Source organism: Ascaphus truei, chromosome 14 (genome assembly GCF_040206685.1).
Source record: "Ascaphus truei isolate aAscTru1 chromosome 14, aAscTru1.hap1, whole genome shotgun sequence".
Lineage (NCBI taxonomy): Eukaryota > Metazoa > Chordata > Amphibia > Anura > Ascaphidae > Ascaphus > Ascaphus truei.
Genome location: NC_134496.1, coordinates 32,115,173 through 32,142,323, shown reverse-complemented (window position 1 = coordinate 32,142,323; position 27,151 = coordinate 32,115,173). Strand labels below are relative to the sequence as shown.

The 27,151-nt window shown below is 48.0% G+C and overlaps 1 protein-coding gene across 3 annotated transcripts in view; it reads right to left on the bottom strand.

Annotated features, from left to right (window-relative positions):
* The window catches only part of LOC142465905 (ephrin type-A receptor 3-like), a 183,031-nt gene that overhangs the window by 28,631 nt on the left and 127,249 nt on the right, over window positions 1-27,151 (bottom strand). For all 3 annotated transcript variants that reach the window (XM_075570338.1, XM_075570336.1, XM_075570337.1), the window contains one exon: window positions 5,341-5,402. In XM_075570338.1, the coding sequence (XP_075426453.1) occupies window positions 5,341-5,402 (62 nt within the window). The remainder of the gene's footprint in view (window positions 1-5,340; window positions 5,403-27,151) is intronic.

Genomic DNA, 27,151 nt, shown 5'->3' with positions numbered 1-27,151 from the left:
GAAGCCTACTCCACTCCACTGATTTTTCCATTATCTGCAGCTCTGTAATAGGTGTCTACTTTTGAGCTCAATGAAGCCTTCTTCTTTTCTTCTAACTTCACTAAGGCCAATAATATCACATTTGATCTTTTCATGTTCGTCTTCCAGTTCTTGAAGCCCTGCTTCACTGGAGAGTGTCCGGTAGTTGTAGTTAGCCAGGTTTAGGTTTTAATGACAGCTTTTGCTTAACTTCCAGGGATTCTTTGCACCGTCTCCTTCATGCCTTCTTCCAATGCAGCCTCCGGAGAATGAGGGCATTGCTTTTTGGTGTGTTCCATATTTGGGTGTAGAGGCCTTACTTGCCATGCCGGCCTCATTTGCATGTTGGCAAGTACCTTTCCCACTTTAGACTGGTATATTGCCAAAGCCTTCATAGTATGGTTAAACCTGCCAGCACAATTGCCACTGTACAGCTTTCTGAACACCTGTTGTCCACTTCCTGCCACTTTTAGGCAGTGAGATAAGGATTTGAGGGAAGGATATATATTTATATTTACATATATAGACGGCTACGGGTCATCACGCAAGGAGCTTGACGAGGTCGAGTCCTGCTCCGTGTGCTTTTGGCTGTGAGATTTTGAATCTCCTTTACATCAAGGACTCTCATTCTAATCGGGATTTTTACCAGATCGAGTGCCCAGCAGACCTACTTTAAACATCTCTCACGAGAGGATTGCCAGGACTGAGGTTCAATATCGATGGGATCGCTGGCTAGTGATATATCTTACAGTACACTGCTTTAAAAACTCCTTCCCTTGTGAGTGCCCCTTCATTTTATTAAAGAGTTGTACTTTTTTTATGCTATGGGGCGTGCACTTTCTTTTCATTTATTTATAATTATATATATATATATATATATACATACACATATATATATATATAGTTACCCCTGAAGAAGGTCCCCCTGGGGACCGAAACGTCATGCATTTGTGTGCATTTTGGACCCAATAAACCACTTTTATGTGATTATCTCGTGCTGTGCCTGTATATTTGATCTCTAGGGATCTTCACAAACTTTATATATATCATATATATATATATATATATATATATATATATATATATATATATATATATATATATATACACACACCCACATATATATATATATATATATATATATTGAAGATGGCCGTGTGTGGGTTCAAAATCTTACCTATATGTAGTTGGGAGTTTGATTCGGCCGAGTCAAACCATTCAAAGTTTGATGTGAACTCCAAATGGAACTTTGGGATTTTTTTTTTCTCTAATTTCTTTGATTATTTTGTTGTTTTTATTTTTTGTTGTTTTGTTTTCAGTTGTTGTTTTCTTTTAATAAAATGGCCAAACTTTTGTAAAGAAGTTCAACCGAATTTAAAAAATGTTTCCATCGTTTTTTTTTATATTCCCAAATCAAAACTAATTGAGTTTTGGCAAATCCAAAACATTAAAACATTTTTAGGAGCAAAACCGGAATATTTTCGTACCAAAAGAAAGAGTATTTGAAGTGTGTGAGCCTGGTTGAAAATCCCAATGTCCTTTCTCTGACCTTTCTCTGACCTTTCTCTGCCCTTGGATAAGTCACTATTGCAAAGTACTGTACCAAAATTAGATTGTAGGCTCATTGGGGGAAAAAAAACTTGTTGTGTTTGTAAAATTCTATATACAGTGTAATGTCTGCACAAGATAGGAAACATAATAATTATCTTTATTATTACTGTATTATTATTATTACTGTATTATTATTATTACTACTAAGAGGGAGAGATAAAGTCATAAAACAGTTGAACATACTTGTGAATAAACATCTGGAAATTATTTTAAAACACATACAGGCATACCCCGCATTAACGTACGCAATGGGACCGGAGCATGTATGTAACTATGTAACACAGGCATACCCCGCATTAACGTACGCAATGGGACCGGAGCATGTATGTAACTATGTAACACAGGCATACCCCGCATTAACGTGCGCAATGGGACCGGAGCATGTATGTAACTATGTAACACAGGCATACCCCGCATTAACGTACGCAATGGGACCGGAGCATGTATGTAACTATGTAACACAGGCATACCCCGCATTAACGTGCGCAATGGGACCGGAGCATGTATGTAACTATGTAACACAGGCATACCCCGCATTAACGTACGCAATGGGACCGGAGCATGTATGTAACTATGTAACACAGGCATACCCCGCATTAACGTGCGCAATGGGACCGGAGCATGTATGTAACTATGTAACACAGGCATACCCCGCATTAACGTACGCAATGGGACCGGAGCATGTATGTAACTATGTAACACAGGCATACCCCGCATTAACGTGCGCAATGGGACCGGAGCATGTATGTAACTATGTAACACAGGCATACCCCGCATTAACGTACGCAATGGGACCGGAGCATGTATGTAACTATGTAACACAGGCATACCCCGCATTAACGTGCGCAATGGGACCGGAGCATGTATGTAACTATGTAACACAGGCATACCCCGCATTAACGTACGCAATGGGACCGGAGCATGTATGTAACTATGTAACACAGGCATACCCCGCATTAACGTACGCAATGGGACCGGAGCATGTATGTAACTATGTAACACAGGCATACCCCGTATTAACGTACGCAATGGGACCGGAGCATGTATGTAACTATGTAACACAGGCATACCCCGCATTAACGTACGCAATGGGACCGGAGCATGTATGTAACTATGTAACACAGGCATACCCCGCATTAACGTACGCAATGGGACCGGAGCATGTATGTAACTATGTAACACAGGCATACCCCGCATTAACGTGCGCAATGGGACCGGAGCATGTATGTAAAGCGAAAATGTACTTAAAGTGAAGCACTACCTTTTTTCCCACTTATCGATGAATGTTCTGTACTGCAATCGTCATATACGTGCATAACTGATGTAAATAACACATGTGTAACAGGCTCTATAGTCTCCCCGCTTGCGCACAGCTTCGGTACAGGTAGGGAGATGGTATTGCTGTGCAGGACGTGCTGACAGGCGCATGCGTAAGCTGCCGTTTGCCTATTGGGCGATATGTCCTTACTCGCGAGTGTACTTAAAGTGAGTGCCCTTAAACCGGGGTATGCCTGTATTGTAGTTGTCTGATTTCCTTTCAAAAGCCATTAATCACCTATTTTTATTCTTTTAAACTTACCAGCATTCATAGATCAATGTGGTCCTATGTGAGAAATTTAAATAGAAATACTGAATAAATACTAAACGTTTGGTTTTCAAAGCCTTAGGGCCTAGTTAATTGATTCTAAATTTTCTTTGGAAAGCATTCTATAAAAAGACAAGATCACAAGAAACTCAATTTACTTATGTTGAATGGGAGAAGGGGATCGAGATTTTATTGGTGTTGATTAAAAAAAAATAGCAATTGCAAGCTTATTATAAAGGCAGATTTCAATTTGGAAGATGACATCAGTATGAGTTTATTTACTACTCAAGAAAAGTGAACACGACCTAAGGTATAATTGCCATTTTGGTACACATGCCATGAGACCAGGGTTGCCACCTTCTATTGAAGGCTAACCCGGAGATACATTTTTTACAAGGATCTTTTTCTTATATATTTATTTATCTTACCTTCGGCGGCGTCTCCCGGCATCTCCCCCTGTAAATCAAGTCAAAACATGGCTGTGCGACGTCAATGGAGCCGCGTTGCCATGACAATGGGATGCTCCGTGACGCAACAGGAATGCCTTATGGCGCGGAGGCGGCACGTTGTCATGGCAACGTGGCATCGCGTAACGTCACGTAGCGTCCCGTTGGCATGGTAACGCGGCGCCATTTTAGTCGCACAGCCATGTTTTTACTTGATTTGCAGGGGGTGATGCCGGGAGGATGCCGGAGGAAAATGATTTAAATTAAGCAGCATTTGGGGTTGTGTAGGAAAAGGTTTTTAGCAACAGGTTGACACAGGTAGCTATTCTACTTCGTAGATAAATGGTAAGACCTAACTTAGAGCACTGTGCTCAGTTCTGGAGACCCTGAGCCATGTTTACCAATGAGTCTTTTGCCATGAGACACCTCTTGGCGCTAAAAGGCATCTTATACTACATTGAGTTGAATGGGCTGTAAGGCGACTTCCAACACCAGGAAATGGTGCATGGTCTACACCAGAGGTGCGCAAACAGGGGGTGCGCCCCCCTTGAGACTTTTGGGAGGGGCGTGGCTCACTTACCTAGCTTCAGTAGGCTTCAGCCCCCACGTCTCCATGGCAACACAGCATTAAATGACCCCACTGTGTCATTTGATGCCCGTTGCCATGGAGACGTGGTGTCAAATGACGGTGTGGGTCACGTGACCCCGTGGCATCATTTGATGTCACATTAGAGGTATGGGGGGGGGCGCAACACAGTGGGAGAGCAGCGCAGGAAGTTTTGTGCACCCCTGGTCTACACCATAAAACTGATGAGGAAATACTAAATGTCCTCACATGTACAGCTTGGAGGAGAGAAGAGAGAGGGGGGATATGATAGAAATGTAATCAATCAAGGGTGTTAATATGTATAAGAGAGAAAGAGAGAGAGAAGTGCTAGAACAAAAGATCACCTGGTGAATCTGATGGTGGGAGGCTCAGGGGAAATGTGTGAAGCAGGCAAGAGAGATAGAGGAGAGGGGAGAGAGAGAGAAAGGTGAGACGAGGGAGTGTGGGGGGAGTGAGAAAGGGAGGAAGACAGGGTGAGTGGCAGAAGAGAGGGGAGAGAGAAAGGAGGAAGAGAGAGAAATAGGGGGCAAATAGAGAGAAGGGGCAAGAGAGGTCGAGGGGGGAAAGAGAGAGAATAGTGGAGAGAGAAGGGGAGAAGTAGAGGGAGAGAGAAGAGAGGGTGAGAGAGAGGGGAGAGTGTGTGCGAGAGAGAGGGTTATTAGTTCAATTTTATTTTATTTTAACCAAGAACAAAGTTAATCTGCATCTTGTATCCCGGGACACGAGTCCCACCAAAATACAAAGATTCCCAAATACAGTGACAAATTACAGGATTATTTTACCTTGGTTTAATAAATGGGAAGTGGGGCGTTGGTGGAATCTGCCCCGGGCACAAAAATACCTACAGTAGTTCCGCTTCAGCACACATACATATATATCTACCGCTGACATTGTAAGCCTGGGTTCTTATAAGTTATACAGTATGTGTTCGGCGTCCTGAAGGCCTTTTAATGATTCTTCTTATGAATACCCTTTTTCCATGAGCTTGTATATTCAAAACCAGCACTAACTCCTACACCAAACCCCCTCCCTTTAACCCTATGATGGCTTAATTATCGAAAACATATTTTTACCTTTAAAAAGGAATCTAAGGATCCATTTTCCATGAACTCCGTTATAATCATCACAGGTTTGCCTGTAAGGTAAAGAAGGATTGTTAAAAGGTATTCAAAACGCTTGTACATATTATATTTTGACATCATTATTTTCACGGTGCCGTCTGCCATTTATTGTATAGCTGGTGATCCCACTACACAAATTCACACTAATACACACCAACTCATATACAAAGGGGGTTATTCATTAAACTGCAATTGTGCCGGTTGGGGAACTATCTCAAGGAAACCCCCATTAAATTCAACGGGAGTTTCTATGCCATACTCCTTCAACTGCATTATCACAGGTTAATAATATACGCAAATTTGCATATGCACACTCGCATGTACAAAGATACACACAGACACAACATTCCAATTATGTTTGATGTCCGTTGTTCCACTATCAACCATAATTAGAATGCACCTTTTTCGCACCGTATCCATATATCACATTAAAGACTATCATGTAATTATATTTGATGTCTCTCATTTGGTTCACTCAGCCGCGGGATTCATTTGCATAGATAAGAGAGCCATTTACCACTAATAGCCAATCCAATATTGCTAACCCTGTGTTATGTGTCATTAAGCAAGCATGTGCATTTAGTGGCACCCATAAATTGATCACCCATTTCCCAGCAGTGTCAAAGCCGACTGATGGATAGTTAAATGTTCTATGTGCTGTTTGAATAACACTCTTGCTATCTTAGCACAACACCTGCTATTAACGGGACAGTTCTTTTAATGACTGCTATCAAACCTGAGACCTAATTATGTACATTAGAACTGGACAATCACGGTATATTGAGCCACCCACTAATTACCAAATGGATGTTGAGCTACGAACGGTCATTAGCTGGTGCAATGGTAGAGCAAAATATTGGTTTATTAATACAATGAATTAACTAACCTTACACTCAATTGGGGGGGGAAAACAAGATTTTTAACAGGTGGCCAAAATATCTACAAAACAGTGTTTTAGAGAGATTGGGGTTCCGCTGATGTAACCTGCGTGAACAGAAGCTATCTATGTAGAAAGAACTTCTGCCAAAGCATATATTATATTTGCTCCTCACCCCCCCAGCAAATAATCTTGATATATTGTTTTCTGTATCACCCCTCCCCCTCTCCTCCCTTCCTGATTCTACATGTGATTACTGTGAAATAAAGAAGGGGGAAAAAAAAGTTGGGGAAAAAAGGAGCGATTGGGGCCTTATGTACTAAGCGGTGCAAACATGTTTTTGTTATTACAGAATTGGCACATGGAAATGTAATTTTAAACTGCGCTTGTGCGCGTCTGTTACTAATACGAAATGTCTTGTTCTGCACCATCAGCGTAAAAGTTTTTTTTTTTCAAAGGTTTGCACTACTTTTTTAGCACTACTGTGCTATGGCACTTGTGGTTATGTTACACATCCGATGTTACATTGGTTAAATATCAAGATGTCTGAAACAGAGGTTATCTGAATTACATTGACAGAAGAAAAAGACCCCTTTGCCTTTGTGCTTTAAATCCCCCATATGATTCCTGTTTACCAAAAGAATCTATGTGTCTATCCCAGGCACTTTTGAATTCCTTCACTGTACTAGCCACTGCTGGGAGACACTTCCTTGTATCCACTGCCCTTTCAGTGGAGGACACCCTCACATCTCCAGTAAACCTACAAATTCAGGGCTTGACCGCCTGTTCTAGCATTGGTCTTTCTCTAAATAATGCTATCAAGGTATACCTGTCCCTCATCTAAACACGCAATTTAAGTGACCTATGTAATAAGAACTTTATTTCATATAGCACTTCTCTCCCAATGGGACTCAAAACACTTCACAGTTACAGTATAGCGCGCGGTACGCGGCACATACTGTGGGAATTTTTTCAGATGCAGTCCCTGCCCTGTAGAGCTTACAATCTATGTTTTTGGTGCCTGAGGCACAGGGAGATAAAGTGTCACAAGGAGCCGACACCGGGAATTGAATCAGATTCCCCTGATTCAAACACAGTCGTTGTTATCAGAGTCAGTGTCTTTACTCACTGAGCCACTCCTACATATCACAGCGTATTTTAGATTGCAAGCTCCGTGGGGACGGAATTCCCTTTCCCATGGTGTGCTTCAATTTTCTATATGTTTCCGGGACGGCTGATGGCGGTGCAGTCGGCGGAGTGGCACCGAGCCCCGCGCTTACAGAGGCCATGCACTCTTCCCCACATCAGTTAAACTGATTGCCGGGGAGAGCGTGGGTGCGTCTATGAGTGCCACGTACCTTCTATCCAGCGTCTCCTCCTGCATCCTCTGAATGCGACGACCTGTTCCCATGAGAAAGTGGTGTCAAATGGCGACGTGTTGCCATGACAACATGACGCCACGATGTCGCAGAGATGAAGAGCAGGAGGAGATGCAGCAAACATGGTAAGAGTCGCTGCTCCCTCCCCCTGCGCCGCGCTCCACCAAGTTAGAAGCCGGCCCTCGGTTTATTGTATTATAGTATCTATTCAGTGGAGCCAGTGTCAGATTTCCCAGCGAGGGGCTAAGGCGGACAAATTTGCTTTTGCCGCACTTTCGGGCCTATCAGACCTAAAGGGAAGGCACTTGCCTGTGTCAGCCACATCCATTCTGCCACCCTCCTGTTCCCTTGGCATCCCAACGTCAAATGATGCCGCGGACGTTACGAACGTGGCGTCAGACGGCGTCTCTGTGCCATGGCAACACGACGTTGCAATGTCAAATTATGTTGCATTTCCATGGCAACGCGCCACCGTGCGACGTCACGTTCGTGACATCCGCTGTGTCATTTGACGCTGTGATTCCAATGGAGCAGAAGGGCGGCAAAAGAGAGGCAGCCGACACAGGCAAGTGCTTAGAGGTGGCGGATTCTGACATCCGCCGCTGAGTGGATAAAGTATATGGTTTGCTTTGCAAACCATGCACAATTAACCCTTGGTTTCACACAACAAAATTCACATGCCTTTTTTGTTTTGCCAAAATTCACAACATAGATTGAGACCCTGAAATGGGGCAAGAGGGAGAGAGGAAGAGAGATTGGGAGAGAGAGAGAGAGACAGGTATGGAGACGGGAGAGGCAGGGAGGGACAGGGAAAGAGATGGATAGGGGCAGAAGGAGAGGGAGAGAGAAAGAGGGAGTGGAAGGTGAGGGAGGTGTATGGAGGGGAGGGGAGGGGTGAGGGAGGTGTAGGGGGAGGTGAGGGAAGGGTAGAGGAGGAGGAGGGAGATGAGGGAGGGGTAGAGGAGGGTGGAGGGGGAGTGGGGTGGAAAGAGGAAGGGAAAGTAAGGGAGGAAGAGGGGGAGTGAAGGAGTGAGAGGGAAGGAGGAAAGAAGTAGGGAGAATGAGGGAGAGAGAGGAAGGGAGAATGAGGGAGGGAAAGGTAGAGAGGAGGAAGGAGAGAGAAGGTGGGAGAGACAGAGATGAAGGAGAGAGGGAAATGGAGATAGTGAAGGAAGAAGAGGAAGGCAGCGAGGGAGAGAGAGAAAAGAAGAGTGGGAGGGAAAGTGAGGGAAGGGGGACAGGAGCAAGAGGAAAGGAGAGGAGTGCACAGGGATGGAGAGAGGGAGGTGAGTGATGGAGAGAGGGAGAGTTGATGATGGGTAGATTCTTCTTTGGCGAAATTTGTCAATTTTGCTCAAAATGTAGCTTTGCCCTGTCAATGTGCACATTCCAATGAGCTAATTTGCACATTTAACTGAAAGTATTTTCTGCAGTATGTATGTGGGTGTTAAACTAAATAGAACACGTTCTCCCTCTCTCTATTTATCTCTCTTATTTGTACTGCTGAATAGACATTAGTAGGTCTATCATGGGTTAGCCTCTGTGAGAGTGATAGGGGAGCAGTTATAGGGTAATGCTGCTTATTCCAGGCTAATTTCATGCATACTCACAAGCCTAATGAATTTTTACACTTACAGGAAATCTTGGCAAATGAAACGATTCTGCACATAAATTTTAAGGCCCAGATGTAAAATGTTTTGAAACGCCTCCAAAACTATACACTCGCAATATTAAAGGTGCAGTTCCACTTAGGACCACAGCAAACTAATGGTAGAATTGAGTTTGTGGGATTGTTGGTGCTTTTTTGGGGCATATCTTGATACATAGCCAAGCACTTTGTCTTTCTTGTAACTGCACTATTTGTTGCTAGGTAGAATAGGGGTTTTAAAGTAAGGGGAGGGTGACATGACCGGAGCATCTGAGCCCCAGTAAAAGCACGGGGACCCAAAGTGCAACGTTGCGGCAAAACAAATGCATTGTCACCGTCGTTGGCGCTTATAGTGCACGCGATGGCGACAATGCGACGGAGTGACAGTGCTACCAGAAATCTGGTCAATGAAAAGAGTAATTTGCTTCCAAGATTTCAGTTCCTCTGGCTTTTTAAGAGCTGTTTGAGGGTGTTGGGGTTGGATCCCAGTTTCTTTGACGTGATGTAGCGCAGTTGTCTGTAGCATTTCTGGTGGCAGTTATGGTATAGTCAAGGATTATTCCATGGCTGGTCTGAAGGGGGGCTGCGGATAGAAAGGCTGTGGATAGGAGGAAGCTAAACCCAGGGGTTGTAGTTCTGGTGAGGTCAATGGGGGGTATTGCAGTTTGGAATAAGGAATTGGAGGGTGAGGAGGTTGATTTATATCTGGAGAATGGAGTTCATCTCTCTTAGCTCAGGATATTTTCAGTGTGTATACAGGACGGGTTGGAAAAAGGCTGCGCTGCTGGTGTTGAGACAAGTTTTAGATGTCAGATGGCATTGGATGGGTGCAAACTTGTCAGTTTTTGCCCAGGTGGGTATTTGGAGGAATGTTCATCGGGTTTGAATGAGGGGGTCATAATTATGGGCTAGGTGTGGCAGGCCTAAGAGTGCCCTCCTAAATGTGACCCCAGGGGTTTTAAACTGAGAGTGCTCACTGACTCAGGAGCAGTGGTGAGTATGATCAGATTCACAGGTTTTGGGCTACTTACTGACAAGGTCCAGGGATGCTGTATATTGTTAATTGTTATGGTTAATAAAGATCTGTGGCCATTTGAACCCGGTAAAGGTGTCTTTGGTAATTGGGGTTTATGAGTTCCATGGAAGGGGCAGGAAATCGAAGGGTAATTAGGTGAAGCAGCAGTCGCACATACTGGACCAAAAAAGTTTCTAACAACTGATCAATGTAATCGGCTTCCTAGAAAGATTCAATTACCCTTGAAGTAAAAGAGTCCCTTATGCTGCTTCCTGTGTAAAAATGAATGCGTTTTTATTTTCGGCTGGTCTGTTAAATTCTAATCTTGTCTGGTAATTATACTTCTTACGCGTTATCTCTTTCAACAAATTAGACTGACATTATCAGCCAAACAAAGCAAGACAATATGTATAAAAAAAAAACCTTGAATCAACAATCTCCCTGAATATACAGCCATTCACAAACAGTCTTAACACAAAAGAGATTCGGTATAGATCGTACAAAACACTCCAAAGCATTTAGTTGCAAGCCAATGGAGATATTAAATGTTTAAACAATATTTAGAAATGCTTGTCCAGCCTATAAAAAATGATGTCGATAATTTACATTCAACCTGTGAAGTTTGAAAGCTCGCATACTCCTAGATATCACAATGCATATATATTTTCCCTTTTTTAATTTTTTTTCTACCTTCAGCCTTTTAAACGTATCTTAGTCCACTGGATGTATGGGGTACTTCTCCTTCAAATTCATACAAGCCCTGACTGAATATAATTAGAGATGAGCAACATCATTGTGGGATAAATCCCCCCCCCCCCCCCCCTATGGCCCTCCTGATCATTCCAAACCACCCTCAGTGACCGAACATGAGGCAATAATGAGGCAGAATCTCGTTTTCACTTCAGGCTCAGAGGAAATATAGTATGTACTGTACTACACTGAGGAAGTCACTCAGAGTGATGAGACGTGTGGGGCTAATTCCATTGGAGCTAATCATGAATGGTCATAGATCACAGGATATGATACTAATCCATGCTCCTAGTTGCCGTGACATCCAGGGACTACATCCTTTCCATTCACCTGGAAGATGCCGAACCAGAGTGGGCTACACGGGAGATCTGCACTCATAGTCATGATCAGGATTTAGGGTAGAAATCCCTGTATATCCCTCCCATCAGCAGGTGATTATACATCTGGGGAACATATCCTCCCTTTTACCCGGAAAACGCAGAATCAGCGGGGCTATACTGGAAAATTACATCTGGACAGAGTTGAATAATACGCAGGGTAAATTCCCTACCACCCCGGCAGCGGATAGTGGACATTAACACCAGTTACCAGACATTGGACCACCGGCTCTTCATGGTCGATATCATAGGACGAACTTGTGTTTGCACCTAAATCAGAAGCTGTTGCGCTTCCACGCCCTCCCTCCCTACACTCCCTCCCTACCCTCCCTACACTCCCTCCCTACCCTCCCTACACATCCCTCCTGCCAGTGGACTGTGGATATTTGAATATTGGTGAATATAGTATACTAGCTGAGAGGCCCGGCGTTGCCCGGGATGTTTGTGGTGTGGGGGGTGGCATTTGGGTGGGGAGTGGTCCACGCGGCCCATGGCGGTGTGCGGTGGTACTGCTGCTGTGGCTGTACTGATGGTGATTGTATCGGTGTGCTGATTTGGGAGGGTTTGTTGCTGATGTAGGGGTGCGGATGTGGGTGTGCCGATGGGGGAGGTGCGAAGGTGCCAATGTGTGGGTGCTGATGGTGTTGATGGGGGCTGGGAATGGTGGGGAGCCGAGAATGGCAGTGTGCTGGGGGGGCATGGGATACCGGTGTGCTGATGTGGTGGTGCTGGGGATAGTGTGTGTGTGTGTGTATACACACGTGTGTGTGTATACACGTGTGTGTGTGTGTATACATGTGTGTATACATGTTTGTGTGTGTGTGTGTATACATTGTATGTGTGTGTATAAGTGTGTACGTGTGTGTGTACGTGTACGTGTGTGTACGTGTACGTGTACATGTGTGTATACATGTGTGTGTATACATGTGTGTGTATACATGTGTGTGTATACATGTGTGTGTATACATGTGTGTGTATACATTTGTGTGTGTGTATACATTTGTGTGTGTGTATACATGTGTGTGTGTGTATACGTGTGTGTGTGTATACGTATGTGTGTGTGTATACATGTGTGTGTATACATGATGTGTATGTATATGTGTGTGTGTGTATACGTGTGTGTGTGTGTGTATACGTGTGTGTGTGTATGTCTACATGTGTGTGTGTATGTCTACATGTGTGTGTGTATGACTCCATGTGTGTGTGTATGACTCCATGTGTGTGTGTATGACTCCATGTGTGTGTGTATGACTCCATGTGTGTGTGTATGACTCCATGTGTGTGTGTATGACTCCATGTGTGTGTGTACGTGTACATGTGTGTGTGTGTACGTGTGTACATGTGTGCGTGTGTGTGTACGTGTCTACGTGTCTACGTGCGTGCGCGTGTCTCCGTGCGCGTGCGTGTCTCCGTGCGCGTGCGTGTGAGTGTCTCCGTGCGTGTGCGTGTCTCCGTGCGTGTGCGTGTCTCCGTGCGTGTGCGTGTCTACGTGCGTGTGCGTGTCTACGTGCGTGTGCGTGTCTACGTGCGTGTGCGTGTCTACGTGCGTGTGCGTGTGCGTGTGCGTGTCTAAGTGCGTGTCTACGTGCGTGTGCGTGTCTCCGTGCGTGTGCGTGTCTACGTGCGTGTGCGTGTCTACGTGCGTGTGCGTGTCTACGTGCGTGTGCGTGTCTACGTACGTGCGCCTGCGTGTATACGTGCGCCTGCGTGTATACGTGTGTCTGCGTGTATACGTGTGTGTGTCTGCGTGTATACGTGTGTGTACGTGTGTGTGTGTGTATACGTGTGTCTACGTGTGTGTGTGTATACTTGTGCCTACGTGTGCCTACGTGTGTGTGTGTATACGTGTGCCTACGTGTGTGTGTGTATACGTGTGTGTATATACGTGTGTGTGTATACATGTGTGTGTGTGTGTCTACATGTGTGTGTGTCTACATGTGTGTGTGTGTGTCTTATGTATAGAGATATATATAGTGTGTGTGTGTGTGTGTGTACGGAGGGATCAGGCTGGAGATGAAGGAATGTGTGGGGGGGGGAGGTGATTACCTTACAGTCGGCAGCATCTTCCTCGTGCAGGCCGGGAGATGGACCCTGCAGTCATCTGGTACGGAGGGGCAGGGATCGGACGGGAGCCGGACAGAGGGCATGTGGAGGGGGGGGGGGAAGCTGCAGGGAGAGCAGCACGGGGAATGTGGAGGGGGGGGAGAGCAGCACGGGGCATGTGGAGGGGGGGGAGAGCAGCACGGGGCATGTGGAGGGGGAGAGAGCAGCACGGGGCATGTGGAGGGGGGGAGAGCAGCACGGGGCATGTGGAGGGGGGGGAGAGCAGCACGGGGCATGTGGAGGGGGGGAGAGCAGCACGGGGCATGTGGAGGGGGGGAGAGCAGCACGGGGCATGTGGAGGGGGGGAGAGCAGCACAGGGCATGTGTAGGGGGGAGGGGGGAGAGCAGCACAGGGCATGTGGAGGGGGGAGGGGGGAGAGCAGCACGGGGCATGTGGAGGGGGGAGGGGGGAGAGCAGCACGGGGCATGTGGAGGGGGGAGGGGGGAGAGCAGCACGGGGCATGTGGAGGGGGGAGGGGGGAGAGCAGCATGGGGCATGTGGAGGGGGAGGGGGGAGAGCAGCACGGGGCATGTGGAGGGGGGAGAGCAGCACGGGGCATGTGGAGGGGGGAGGGGGGAGAGCAGCACGGGGCATGTGGAGGGGGGGAGAGCAGCACGGGGCATGTGGAGGGGGGGAGAGCAGCACGGGGCATGTGGAGGGGGGAGGGGGGAGAGCAGCACGGGGCATGTGGAGGGGGGAGAGCAGCACGGGGCATGTGGAGGGGGGAGGGGGGAGAGCAGCACGGGGCATGTGGAGGGGGGGAGAGCAGCACGGGGCATGTGGAGGGGGGGAGAGCAGCACGGGGCATGTGGAGGGGGGGAGAGCAGCACGGGGCATGTGGAGGAGGGGAGAGCAGCACGGGGCATGTGGAGGGGGGGAGAGCAGCACGGGGCATGTGGGGGGGGTGAGCAGCACGGGGCATGTGGGGGGGGGTGAGCAGCACGGGGCATGTGGGGGAGGGGGGTGAACAGCACGGGGCATGTGGAGGGGGGGGTGAGCAGCACGGGGCATGTGGAGGGGGGGTGAGCAGCACGGGGCATGTGGAGGGTCCCTCCTGCAAGGCTGGCGGCAGCCCCCCCCGCTGGCCTCCGCCTCGAGGTGAGGCAGCGGTGCCGAGGAGCGTTGCAGGCGGCGCCGGGTAGGCTGGGCTTTGCTGTGAGGGGGGGTGGGAGAGGTGAGGCGGTGCCGAGGGGGCCGAAGGGGGTGAAGGGCAGGGCCGGGGGGGAAGGGCATGCCTGAGGGGGGTGGGGGGTGAAGGGCATGGCCAGGGGGGGGTGAAGGGCATGGCCAGGGGGGGGGGTGAAGGGCATGGCCAGGGGGGGGGGGTGAAGGGCATGGCCAGGGGGGGGGGTGAAGGGCATGGCCGGGGGGGGGGGGTGAAGGGCATGGCTGGGGGGGGGGGGTGAAGGGCATGGCTGGGGGGGGGGGTGAAGGGCATGGCTGGGGGGGGGTGAAGGGCATGGCTGGGGGGGGGGGTGAAGGGCACGGCTGGGGGGGGGGGTGAAGGGCATGGCTGGGGGGGGTGAAGGGCATGGCTGGGGGGGGGTGAAGGGCACGGCTGGGGGGGGGGGGTGAAGGGCATGGCTGGGGGGGGGGGGTGAAGGGCATGGCTGGGGGGGGGGGTGAAGGGCATGGCTGGGGGGGGGTGAAGGGCATGGCTGGGGGGGGGGGTGAAGGGCATGGCTGGGGGGGGGTGAAGGGCATGGCTGGGGGGGGGGGGGTGAAGGGCATGGCTGGGGGGGTGAAGGGCATGGCTGGGGTGGGGGGGGGGGTGAAGGGCATGGCCGGGGGGGGGGTGAAGGGCATGGCCGGGGGGGGGTGAAGGGCATGCCCGGGGGGGGGGGTGAAGGGCATGGCCGGGGGGGGGGGTGAAGGGCATGGCCGGGGGGGGGGTGAAGGGCATGGCCGGGGGGGGGGGTGAAGGGCATGGCCGGGGGGGGGTGAAGGGCATGGCCGGGGGGGGGGGTGAAGGGCATGGCCGGGGGGGGTGAAGGGCGTGGGGGGTGGGGGATGAAGGGCATGGCCAGGGGGGGGGGTGAAGGGCATGGCCAGGGGGGGGGGGGTGAAGGGCATGGCCAGGGGGGGGGGGTGAAGGGCATGGCCAGGGGGGGGGGTGAAGGGCATGGCCAGGGGGGGGGGTGAAGGGCATGGCCAGGGGGGGGGGGTGAAGGGCATGGCCAGGGGGGGGGGTGAAGGGCATGGCCAGGGGGGGGGGTGAAGGGCATGGCCAGGGGGGGGGGGTGAAGGGCATGGCCAGGGGGGGGGTGAAGGGCCTGGCCAGGGGGGGGTGAAGGGCCTGGCCGGGGGGGGGGGTGAAGGGCCGGGCCGGGTCAGGTGAAGGGCCAGGCCGGGGGGAGTGAAGCGCTGGTCCGGGTGAAGCGCCAGGCCGGGGGGGGGGGGTGAAGGACCGGGCCGGGTGAAGGACCGGGCCGGGTGAAGGGCCTGGGGGGGGGTGAAGGGCCGGGGGGGGGTGAAGGGCCGGGGGGGGTGAAGGGCCGGGGGGGGGGGGTGAAGGGCCGGGGGGGGGTGAAGGGCCGGGCCGGGGTGAAAGATCCCTTCCCCTGCGGTTACTTACCTCGCACCGGGCCGCGCTCCTCCTCCTCCTCGGGTTCCTCGGCGGTCTCCGTTCCCCCCGGCGAGGCGGAGCTGAGACGCTCAGGTGAGGGGGGTGTATGGGCCGCGGCCCGTGCAGCTCCCGACAGAGACAGCTAGGCCTGAGAGAGCCGGAGCAGCTTGCGCGGGGATGGGGAGCTGGGGGCGCGGCCTCTAGGCCTGAAGGTGAGAGCGTGCTCTGCGGGGGGGGGGGGGAGAGAGGGAGCACCGGGGGAGAGAGGGAGCACCGGGAGAGAGGGGGAGCACCGGGAGAGAGGGTGATGTTGAGGTCCCGCGGAGTGGTGATAGGGGGGGTTCCGTTGTTGCGGGCCATCCGCCGGGAAGGGCGGGGGGGTCAAGGTCGGGCAGCCATTAGGAGGGTGGAGTGTGTGTGTGTGTGTGTGTGTTGAGGAGGGTGGAGGGTGTGTGTGTTGAGGAGGGTGTGTGTGTGTGTGCGCGTTGAGGTGTGTGGGTGTGTGTGTGTGTGTGTGTGTGTGTTGAGGAGTGTGTGTGTGTGTGTGTGTGTGTGTTGAGGAGTGTGTGTGTGTGTTGAGGAGTGTGTGTGTGTGTGTGTGCGCGTTGAGGAGTGTGTGTGTGTGTCCGCCCCTTTGGCCCGTCACTCCGCCTCAGGCCAATGAGAAGTGTGCGGGGGCGGCCCAAGGGACCAATGAGATTTCCCCTAGGGACACCGGACATCCAGGCAGGCATGCATGCAGGCAGGCAGGCAGGCATACAGTGCTTTCACTAATATAGTATAAGAAGATGGGACTATTTTGTGCCTGTGGTTTACGCACTTGATTCATTATTGTCTTGTATTAGGTCATATGCCATGTGCGTTTACATGTGAGTTCACATAGTTCAATCTCTATTTTTTACTCTTTTTTTTCTTTAAATTAAATTACACTACTTTTGGGGCACATGCTTCTATGTTTTTTCTTGTATAAATTATTTTAGACGTGGTTGTATCCAATTAGAAGCTGGTGTGTCTCCACCTGTAGATATCCCGTCTACACTTTATTGGAATTTATTTTGATAATTATTATTCATTGATTTAGAGAGTTTCTTCTTATATCTATCCAGGACTTTCTAACACATGAATATATTTTTATAGTTCTTTATTGTGAATTTTTATTTTCACTTTAGTGAATTTTTCAATATATCCCGGTACACAATAAAATCCCACCCACTTACCTATAGATTTAGATAGAGCCATGAAGGACCCACCCGCTGAGCCAATGGGTTACTGTCAGGGTGCACAAGGGTAATATAATAGCGCAAGGAAGAGATATCTCTCTCCACAGACAGAGTGTAGAAAACCCAATAGCTGCACTCTCTGAACTTAAACAATGGTGATTAAATATACAGAGCCTGGTTGGAGAGGCAACACCTCTATGTGATGCTGTGTAGGGAGCTACTTGGTGTCCCCATGTGATAAATGGATGTCAATTTTAGTGGGTTAAAAACAAAACGTTAATGATATAAGTAAATAAGATAAAATAAACGGGCAAATTAAAAACCATACAAAAAAAACCTCCTGTAAGGTGTTAGTAGAGGCAACCTCAAAGTATCAGGCTTATCTAGGTATGTTGGTTGGGAAACCAGCACTTACGTTGCAGCTGCTCCAAGGTACACTCGCTGCTGGTAAATAGTCTGAGTTGGAGGGGAAATTATTTGTCCCAATATTCAGTAGGATAAAGTGAGTGAGCAAAAAACACGGAAGTTAAGTGTTGAGGTTGCGGGGCATTGCTTAAAAGGTCTGTGAGGTAATCAGACCCAACCTGAACAGACATGAACGGCAGCATTTGGGAGGTGCCCTTCTATACAGACAGTGAATATTTTGATCGGTCTGTGAGGGGTTAATCCCCTTCGTGTAATTGGGGTGCCAGTATTTCATAGGTGCTTGATTGGCAAGCAGATCAGGGTGTCTAGCAAGCTCTCTACCTAGAGCAGTTACTTAGAGTTCTACTGTTACCAGGGATAGATAGTTACTCAATAGAACAGAATACCTGAGGTTCGGGCAGTTACCAAATGATTCCCGACACTCGTGAGGGTGCTTGTTAAACACTCAGGGGCGTTGGTGACCTGACCCTTAAGTTTTGTTTCCGGCCGCTGTGTTAGCGCTCTTGCCCCAGGTTACTTGCGGCAGTAGCATATGCTGCTGTAGGGTAGTAGTTGCGCTGGCCTGTCATAGATACTGGACTGGGATGACAGGTGTAGGGCAGGGGCAGTCACCGGACACTTCCTGACACCGTGAAACACTCAGGAGCTCTGGTGACTATCCCCTTACCCGGCAGGCAGATGCCTCAGGGTGGTATGGACTCAGATACTGGTAGCAGAACATGGACTGGGGACATGGGGAGCGTTCATGAATTTACCAGTGACGCTAGAGACAGGAATCATGTATGTGCCAGTGTGTGGAGGGTACCTGGGCGCTGCAGATTAGAGGGAGGGCAAAAATAAGAATCCCTCATTGAGGCCTCGTCGGTACAAAGTCTGGAGTCTGTAGATTCACTCGATCTGAAACTGGAGTAGGCATTTATCCTAATCCCCTTTTCTAGGGCCCATGCGCAAGTGGTCTATGCCTAGGAAGCTGAGCACCTTGCTGTTACCCGCATGTGCCTCATTAACGGGGTTCCTTTATTGTTGGTAGTTTAGGTGCTAGAAGTTGGCTCCTAACAGCCTATATGGCACGTTTGTAGGCCCTCTTTATACACGATTTGCTGTAGCCTCTTTCTGTGAATCTTAGTAACATGTCTCTTGCCTGTTGCTCAAACTCAAGGAGTGTTGAACAATTTCTGCGAATACGCAGACATTGGCCTACTGGAATATATTTCACAGGGTGTTGAGGGTGGTGTGTGTCGGCCCTCAATACACTGTTTGATGTCTTTATCCAGAAAATCATAGCGGTGAGATTACCACCTGCTGCTCAGGAGATTGTAAGGTCAAGAACATTTAATAACTGCTTATGGATCTCATGGGTGAGCCTTAGGTTATGGTTGTTCTCATTAAGGGTGTGTATAAAATCAATCAGAAGTTCTTCAGTACCCTTCCACGGTACCAACCCGTATCTGTACATTTAATCATCATTGTTTAAGTTCTCATATTGTAGACAGTTGAGAGAGTGCTATTAGGTTTTCTACACTCTCTCCGTCTGTGGAGAGAGATACCTCTCTAGATTTAGTGCTGATTTTTTCCTATGTATATATATATATTATATAACAGGAGAAGAGCATGGGCACTCGGACCAAAATTGTAACAATAATGGAGTGCTCTGTAAACCAATATACAAGAACTGAATACTGTGTAATAACAAAAATGTCCAGAGGGACTGGCACTCACCAATGCGAAGAAGGTTTATTGTAAGGCTGGCTCTTCTGGGGGTTAAAACGTTGATTGAATTACTATAAACCTTTTTTGCATTGATGAGTGCCTCTGGACTGTTTTGAATATATATATATATTGTGACAAACGGCTTACTCCGGGGCTCCGTCGTTTGTCCGGGACTGTTTAGAACACGGTCTTTTAGGGTAGGTTAAATGATGAGGCGTCACGTACTGTTCCTTTAAACAGGCTATGCCTGGTTTATTCAGTCCCAGGCACTGAGACTGCCACAGTGCATACAACAGAAAACAGATCAAAACAAAAGCTGCTCACCTGAGCGATAACTTAACTTAGATATCCCTGACTCAGGGTTGGAAGTGGCTTTTCCACTTCCAACATCAAAACACGGTACTTTTGCAGTCTTACACAAATGAACAGAAAGATTGAACCTGTTTGGGGAAGAGGCTTCTCCCCTCTGTAGTTCAGCAGCCTTCCAGCCTCCTGGCTCTTGTGGGGAGACCAGAGCAAACAGGAAATCAGTCTTTCATACCTGATTCCTAATTAGCATGACAGGTGACAGAAATCAGGCAGCAGACAAACTCTGGTCTGGATCTCTCATCCCTCAGTTCCAGCGCTTGCCAAACTGTGGGATGGAGTGTATGTATTATAAGGCTGCACTCCCAGGCCAAACAGGATAGAAACTGTCTAGTATCCTGGGAGCCCTATATACGGAATTTATTACCATCCCCTGGTTTCTGTCACATATCCTCCCCCCCAGCTCAGACCTTGAGGGATGAGCGACCATGGATATTAGGGAGTGCATCCTTGACAACCCGTCAGCATTGCCATGTTTGTGCCCTGACCTGTGTTCCACAGAAAATTTAAAGGGTTGTAGGCTTAGGAACCACCTGGTCACTCTAGCATTCTTTTCCCTGTTTTGACACATCCAGGTAAGGGGTGCATGATCTGTGACCAACCGGAATTTTCTCCCCAACAGGTAGTATTTGAGCGTCTCTACAGCCCACTTTATTGCGAGACACTCTTTCTCTACTATGGAGTAATTTTTCTCCTGGGGATTTAGTTTCCTACTTAAATAAAGGATGGGGTGCTCCTCACCTTGAGACTCCTGGGAGAGTACCGCCCCCAGCCCTACCTCAGATGCGTCGGTTTGGACTACGAACTCTTTGGAGAAGTCAGGTGTGACCAACACTGGTTGGGCACAGAGAGCTTCTTTCAGGCTTCTAAAGGCCTGTTCGGTTTCGGGGGACCACTTTACCATTAGCGGTCCTCTTGCTTTTGTGAGGTCAGTTAGTGGGGTTGCCTTAGTTGCAAAATTGGGAATAAACCTTCTATAGTACCCAATTAACCCCAAAAAGGTCCTTACTTGTTTTTTTGTAACTGGTCTTGGCCAATTTTGTATCGCCTCCACTTTGAGTGTTTGGGGTTTGAGTAAACCTCTGCCAATAGAATATCCCAGATACTTGGCCTCCTCCAGACCAATAGTGCATTTAGCGGGGTTAGCAGTTAGTCCAGCAGACCGGACTGCGTCAAGCACAGCTTGGACCTTTGGAAGGTGGGATTGCCAATCTTCACTATGGATTACCACATCATCCAGGTAGGCGGCAGCATACCGAGCATGTGGTTTTAAAATTTTATCCATCATTCTTTGGAATGTGGCGGGAGCTCCATGTAAGCCAAAAGGCAACACCTTATACTGAAAGAGGCCGTCTGGGGTTGAGAAGGCTGTCTTTTCTTTTGCCCTTTCTGTGAGGGGAACCTGCCAGTACCCTTTTGTTAGGTCTAGGGTTGTGAGATATCGGGCTTTGCCCAGTCTCTCTACAAGTTCATCTACCCTGGGCATAGGATAAGTATCAAATTTTGACACCGCGTTTAGTTTCCGGTAGTCATTACAAAACCTTGTTGTACCATCTGGCTTTGGGACTAAGACTATAGGGCTGTTCCACCCACTTTGGGATTCCTCAATTACACCTAGTTTTAGCATTTTTTTAACCTCTAAACTTATAGCCTTTCTTTTGGCCTCTGGGATTCGGTACGGTTTAAGGTTAACTCGGACCCCCGGTTCAGAGACTAGGTCATGTTCAATTACGCTAGTTCTACCTGGCCGTATAGAGAAGATTTCTTTGTTTCTTTTCACTAAATTCTGAACCTCTCGTTTCTGATGAACAGACAGGGTTTCAGCTATGCTAACCTCTGGGTCAGTTTCTTGATTCTCTGACGGACCTGGGGGTACTAGGGTTAACAAGACTTCTCTATCTTTCCAGGGCTTGAGTAGGTTTATATGGTAAATTTGCTCAGGTTTCCTCCTACCTGGCTGTCTTACCTTATAATTTACTTCTCCCACTCTTTCCAAGACCTCATATGGCCCATGCCATTTAGCAAGGAATTTACTCTCCACGGTGGGAACCAGAACTAGTACCCTATCACCTGGAGAAAAAATTCTGACCCTAGCACCCTTATTATATGTATTCCTCTGTGCTTCTTGAGCTTTCTCCATGTGTTCCCTCACTATGGGTAGGACTGCAGCAATGCGGTCCTGCATCTGGGCAACATGCTCTATTACACTTCTGTAAGGGGTAACCTCGTGTTCCCAAGTCTCTTTGGCTATATCCAGTAAGCCCCTTGGGTGTCGGCCATACAATAGTTCAAACGGGGAGAAGCCAGTGGATGATTGGGGAACTTCCCTAATGGCAAATAACAGGTACGGTAACAAACAATCCCAGTTTTTCCCATCTTTATCAACCGCCCGCCGTAACATGCTCTTTAAGGTTTTATTGAACCTTTCCACTAAACCATCTGTTTGTGGATGATAGACTGAGGTTCTGAGATGCTTGATTTTTAGGAGTTTACATAGCTCTTTCGTTACTTGGGACATAAATGGTGTTCCCTGGTCAGATAGAATCTCTTTAGGAATCCCGACCCGGGAAAACAGAACTACTAACTCTTTTGCTATGTTTTTAGCTGAGGTGCTACGTAGGGGAACTGCCTCCGGATATCGGGTGGCATAATCTAATATTACCAATATATGCTGATGTCCCCTAGCAGACTTTATTAGGGGTCCTACTAGATCCATAGCAATCCGGTCAAATGGTACCTCTATTATGGGAAGGGGTACCAATGGGCTGCGGTACGCCTTGAACGGGGCGGTGATCTGACATTCTGGGCATGAGGAACAATAATTCGTAATTTCTGCCAGAACCCCAGGCCAATAGAAGCTTCGAAGAACCTTTTCTTTTGTCTTTTCCACCCCTAGGTGTCCCCCCAATGGATGACTATGTGCGAGGTGTAATACTACGTTACGGAATGTCCGTGGTACCAACAATTGTTTAGTTGTAACTGATTTCCTTTTATCAACCCGATATACTAGGTCGTTCTCTACCTCGAAGTAGGGGTAAGCAAGTGACCTATCTGGTTGGCCAGGAGTACTATTCTGGTCCCGTATATTTCCCCTTGCTACCGCTAATGTGGGGTCCTCCCACTGGGCCTTCTTAAAACTCCCAGGACTGACCTCTATGTCAGCGAGGGTCTTATCCGGTTCTGGGGTGGTAAGTGTCTGCTCAACATCTTGATTTGGGGTATTCCCTACCAAAGTAGTGATGGGGAAGGGAATTTTACAGCACTCCTCCTTTTCCCCCTTCTTATTTGGGCCCTCGTCAACCTCCATTTCTGAAAAAGGGAAAGGATTTGTTTCTTCTAATACTTCATTATGGTCCGCTATTGAACTCTGGGCGCTATTCTGAGCGGGGGACCACATTTTTAGAAAATGGGGAAAGTCGGTCCCTATTAACACATCATGTGCCAGTTTGGGTACAATACCCACCTTGAAATCTAAAGAACCAAACTCTGTTTCAAAAAAAACATCAACAGTGGAATATTCATGATTATCCCCATGTATACAACAAATTGCCACTCTTTGTGAACTGTTTCCCTGTTTCTTCTTAATGGGCAAGAGGTATTCGGACACTAGTGTGACCATGCTCCCAGAGTCAAGAAGTGCCCGAACCCTCTTACCATTAACCTTTACAAATGCCCACAGATGGTTATTCAAGGGGTCCTCTGGGCTAGGGCCCATACATTGGGACAACAGCGAATAAGGTTCCACGCTGTTGCATTGCATGGGCTCATCATTTAGTGGGCAGATTTTTGCTGTGTGGCCCCTCTCATGACAATTTACACATTTAGGTACATAGTCTGTGTCCCACTTAGAGCCTTTTCCCGGCTCCCCATGTTGGCTATTGCCCTTAGTGTGCGAACCACTGTTGCTGGTGCTGCGTGAAGGTGGTCGCCGCTCTTCAGCGCCCCTTAACCCCGGTACCCTTTTACCGTCTCTGGAAGAGTCCTGGAACCTCGGGTAGTGGGGTTGCTCCACGACTGTGGGTTGCGGGTGCTCTTCTGCTGCATTGTACCTTTCTACGAGGGCCACAAGCTCATCCGCATTGTGGGGGTCACTCCGACTGACCCAACGGCGTAAGGCAGAGGGAAGTTTCCTCAAGAACTGGTCCATGACCAACCGTTCCACGATGTGGCTGGCTGAGTTGATCTCGGGTTGTAGCCACTTCCGGGCGAGGTGGATGAGGTCATACATCTGGCTTCGGGTGGCTTTATCCATCGTGAAGGACCATGCGTGAAACCTTTGGGCGCGAACAGCCGTGGTTACGCCGAGGCGGGCGAGGATCTCGAACTTCAATTTTGCATAGACGTTAGCTTCGGCTGGCTCTAGATCAAAGTAAGCCTTCTGGGGTTCGCCGCTTAGGAAGGGTGCGATTAGACCAGCCCACTCAGCTTCTGGCCATCCCTCTCTCTGTGCCGTGCGTTCAAACGTGAGAAGATAGGCTTCCACATCATCCGAGGGTCCCATCTTCTGAAGGTAGTGGCTTGCCCTGGTCATTTTCGGTACTGGGGCTGCCGCTGCCAGTGGAAGGTTACTGATAGTCCCCCTCAGGATCTCGAGTTCCTGCTGTAAGCCCTGAGCGAACCGCTGTTGCTCCTCTCTCAGCAAGCGGTTTGTCTCTTGCTGGTTTGCATTCGCGTTTTGCAGGGCTTCATTCGTCTGTTGCTGGTTTGCATTCGCCTGTTGCTGGTTGGCATTCGCCTGTTGCTGGTTGGCATTAATCTCTTGCTGGGCTATTAGCAGCTGTTGATGGGCTGCATTCGTCTGCTGCTGGTTTGCATTAGTTTCTTGCTGGGCTATTAACAGCTGTTGCTGGGTTTCATTCGCGTCTTTCTGGGCAGCGACATTGCGTACCAGTGCACCCACCACGTCTTCCATCTTGTTTGCAGAGGATGAAAAAAACGTTTTTTTTTTTTTTTTTTCAAAGTTCTTCAACCCGCAGACCCCCTAGTGCTCTGCCCGCATTCTCCACCATATGTGACAAACGGCTTACTCCGGGGCTCCGTCGTTTGTCCGGGACTGTTTAGAACACGGTCTTTTAGGGTAGGTTAAATGATGAGGCGTCACGTACTGTTCCTTTAAACAGGCTATGCCTGGTTTATTCAGTCCCAGGCACTGAGACTGCCACAGTGCATACAACAGAAAACAGATCAAAACAAAAGCTGCTCACCTGAGCGATAACTTAACTTAGATATCCCTGACTCAGGGTTGGAAGTGGCTTTTCCACTTCCAACATCAAAACACGGTACTTTTGCAGTCTTACACAAATGAACAGAAAGATTGAACCTGTTTGGGGAAGAGGCTTCTCCCCTCTGTAGTTCAGCAGCCTTCCAGCCTCCTGGCTCTTGTGGGGAGACCAGAGCAAACAGGAAATCAGTCTTTCATACCTGATTCCTAATTAGCATGACAGGTGACAGAAATCAGGCAGCAGACAAACTCTGGTCTGGATCTCTCATCCCTCAGTTCCAGCGCTTGCCAAACTGTGGGATGGAGTGTATGTATTATAAGGCTGCACTCCCAGGCCAAACAGGATAGAAACTGTCTAGTATCCTGGGAGCCCTATATACGGAATTTATTACCATCCCCTGGTTTCTGTCACAATATATATATATATATATATATATATATATATATATATATATATATATATATATATATATATATATATACTGTATATTCAACACTGGGATTCAAAAATAGTGGTGTGAAATACTGGGTCTATAAGGATGATAATTTGAAAGTTCAGGCCAAAAAAACTAACATTGGAACAGCATTTGGAAGACTGAAGCTTTGAACAAGTACTGTAAGTCAACAGCGTAATTGTGTAAGACACAATGGTGGTGTAATGGTGTCAGATGTAAATGCAAGTCTTCGTTTTACCCCCCCCCCCCCATCCCCCCAAGGGAAATACCTTGACAACCACAGTAATTATCTGACAGTGACTGAAAGCTTTTGGTTAAACTCTGTCATTAAATATAGCAGGTATCTCTAAGTCAGCTGAAATGGAAATAGCCAAGACAGAAACTGGTCTGTGGGTTGGGAATTGGAGAGGAGATGGGAAATTGTTCTTAGGAAAGCATCAGTCCGTCCCAGGGATAAACTGAACTAATGGCAATGGTATGTTTAATAAGTTACATGTACAGTAAGTAACTGGAAAGCATGTTTATACCTTTTGTATATCAATGACATCACTTTCTATATATATTTTATACAATTTTTATACCTTCTATATATCATTTATACCATTTTTATATACCATTTTTTATCATTTAATATCTTTATAGTAACCAAATGCTGTTGAATGTTTTTTTTATACTTAATCTAATAATAATTACAGTTTACCCTAACTCAGAATGAGTTAGTACAAATCAAAAGAGAAAAAGAGCGTGGATTACAAATGTGTTGGTGTTGAGTAGCATTTACAGTCCTTTATATAGTAGAGATAGGGTTAAGGTTAAAAAATACTCTAAAGCATTTCGTTTCTATGGAGACATTGAATGTTAAAAAAACAAAATACAGTAATGATGCTTGTCTGTTTTATTTTTATTTTTGTAAAGGTGCCATCCATCTACTTTTAACTTGGTATTTCCCAAACTGGGGGAGCTAAGAAACTTACAAGGGTGGTTCAAGGTCACAGAAGGACACACAGTGCACACTAGGAGATACCAAAGAAAAAGATGTGAGAGGGGAGGGAGGGAGGGGGGGGGGGGGTTAGAAAGAGTGACAGAAATCCTACCAAATTTCCCAACATCAATATCCTCAACATCTTTCTTTATGTGTAAAAGAATCAAATTAAAGAGCAAACTAAATAGAAAGGGGGTTGGGGGAAGGGTCTGTTCATGTAAAGATTGGAAGTCACTGTTTTATTTCAACAGATTGTGCTACTCGTTCTTTTCAGGGGGGGGGTATTTTTTTAATGGTACTTGAACCAGGGGGTCCCTATAAATGGACCTCCAGTTCCATAGATACAAGTAGCTAATCTTACTGGTGGACACAACAAGTCAGCCTTGCTCCGATGGCAAATAGAAAACTGCAACATCATCGGGGGATGCGACGTTCAGAAAACAATGTTGCAGCTTTCTATTAATGACCCCGCAGCCATATTTATCATTTCTTTGTGTCTGAAACACCAGCAAAATAGACTAGAATTATCTCAGGAACTGCACGGCCTCCAGAGGTTTAAGGTCCGGGGATCAGCCACAGAGGACTTCTCCTTTCAGGTACAATACAATTAGACATAGAATGGAGAGTGCTGCTTGAGCCTATGAAATATCTCAGTGTAATTACTTTG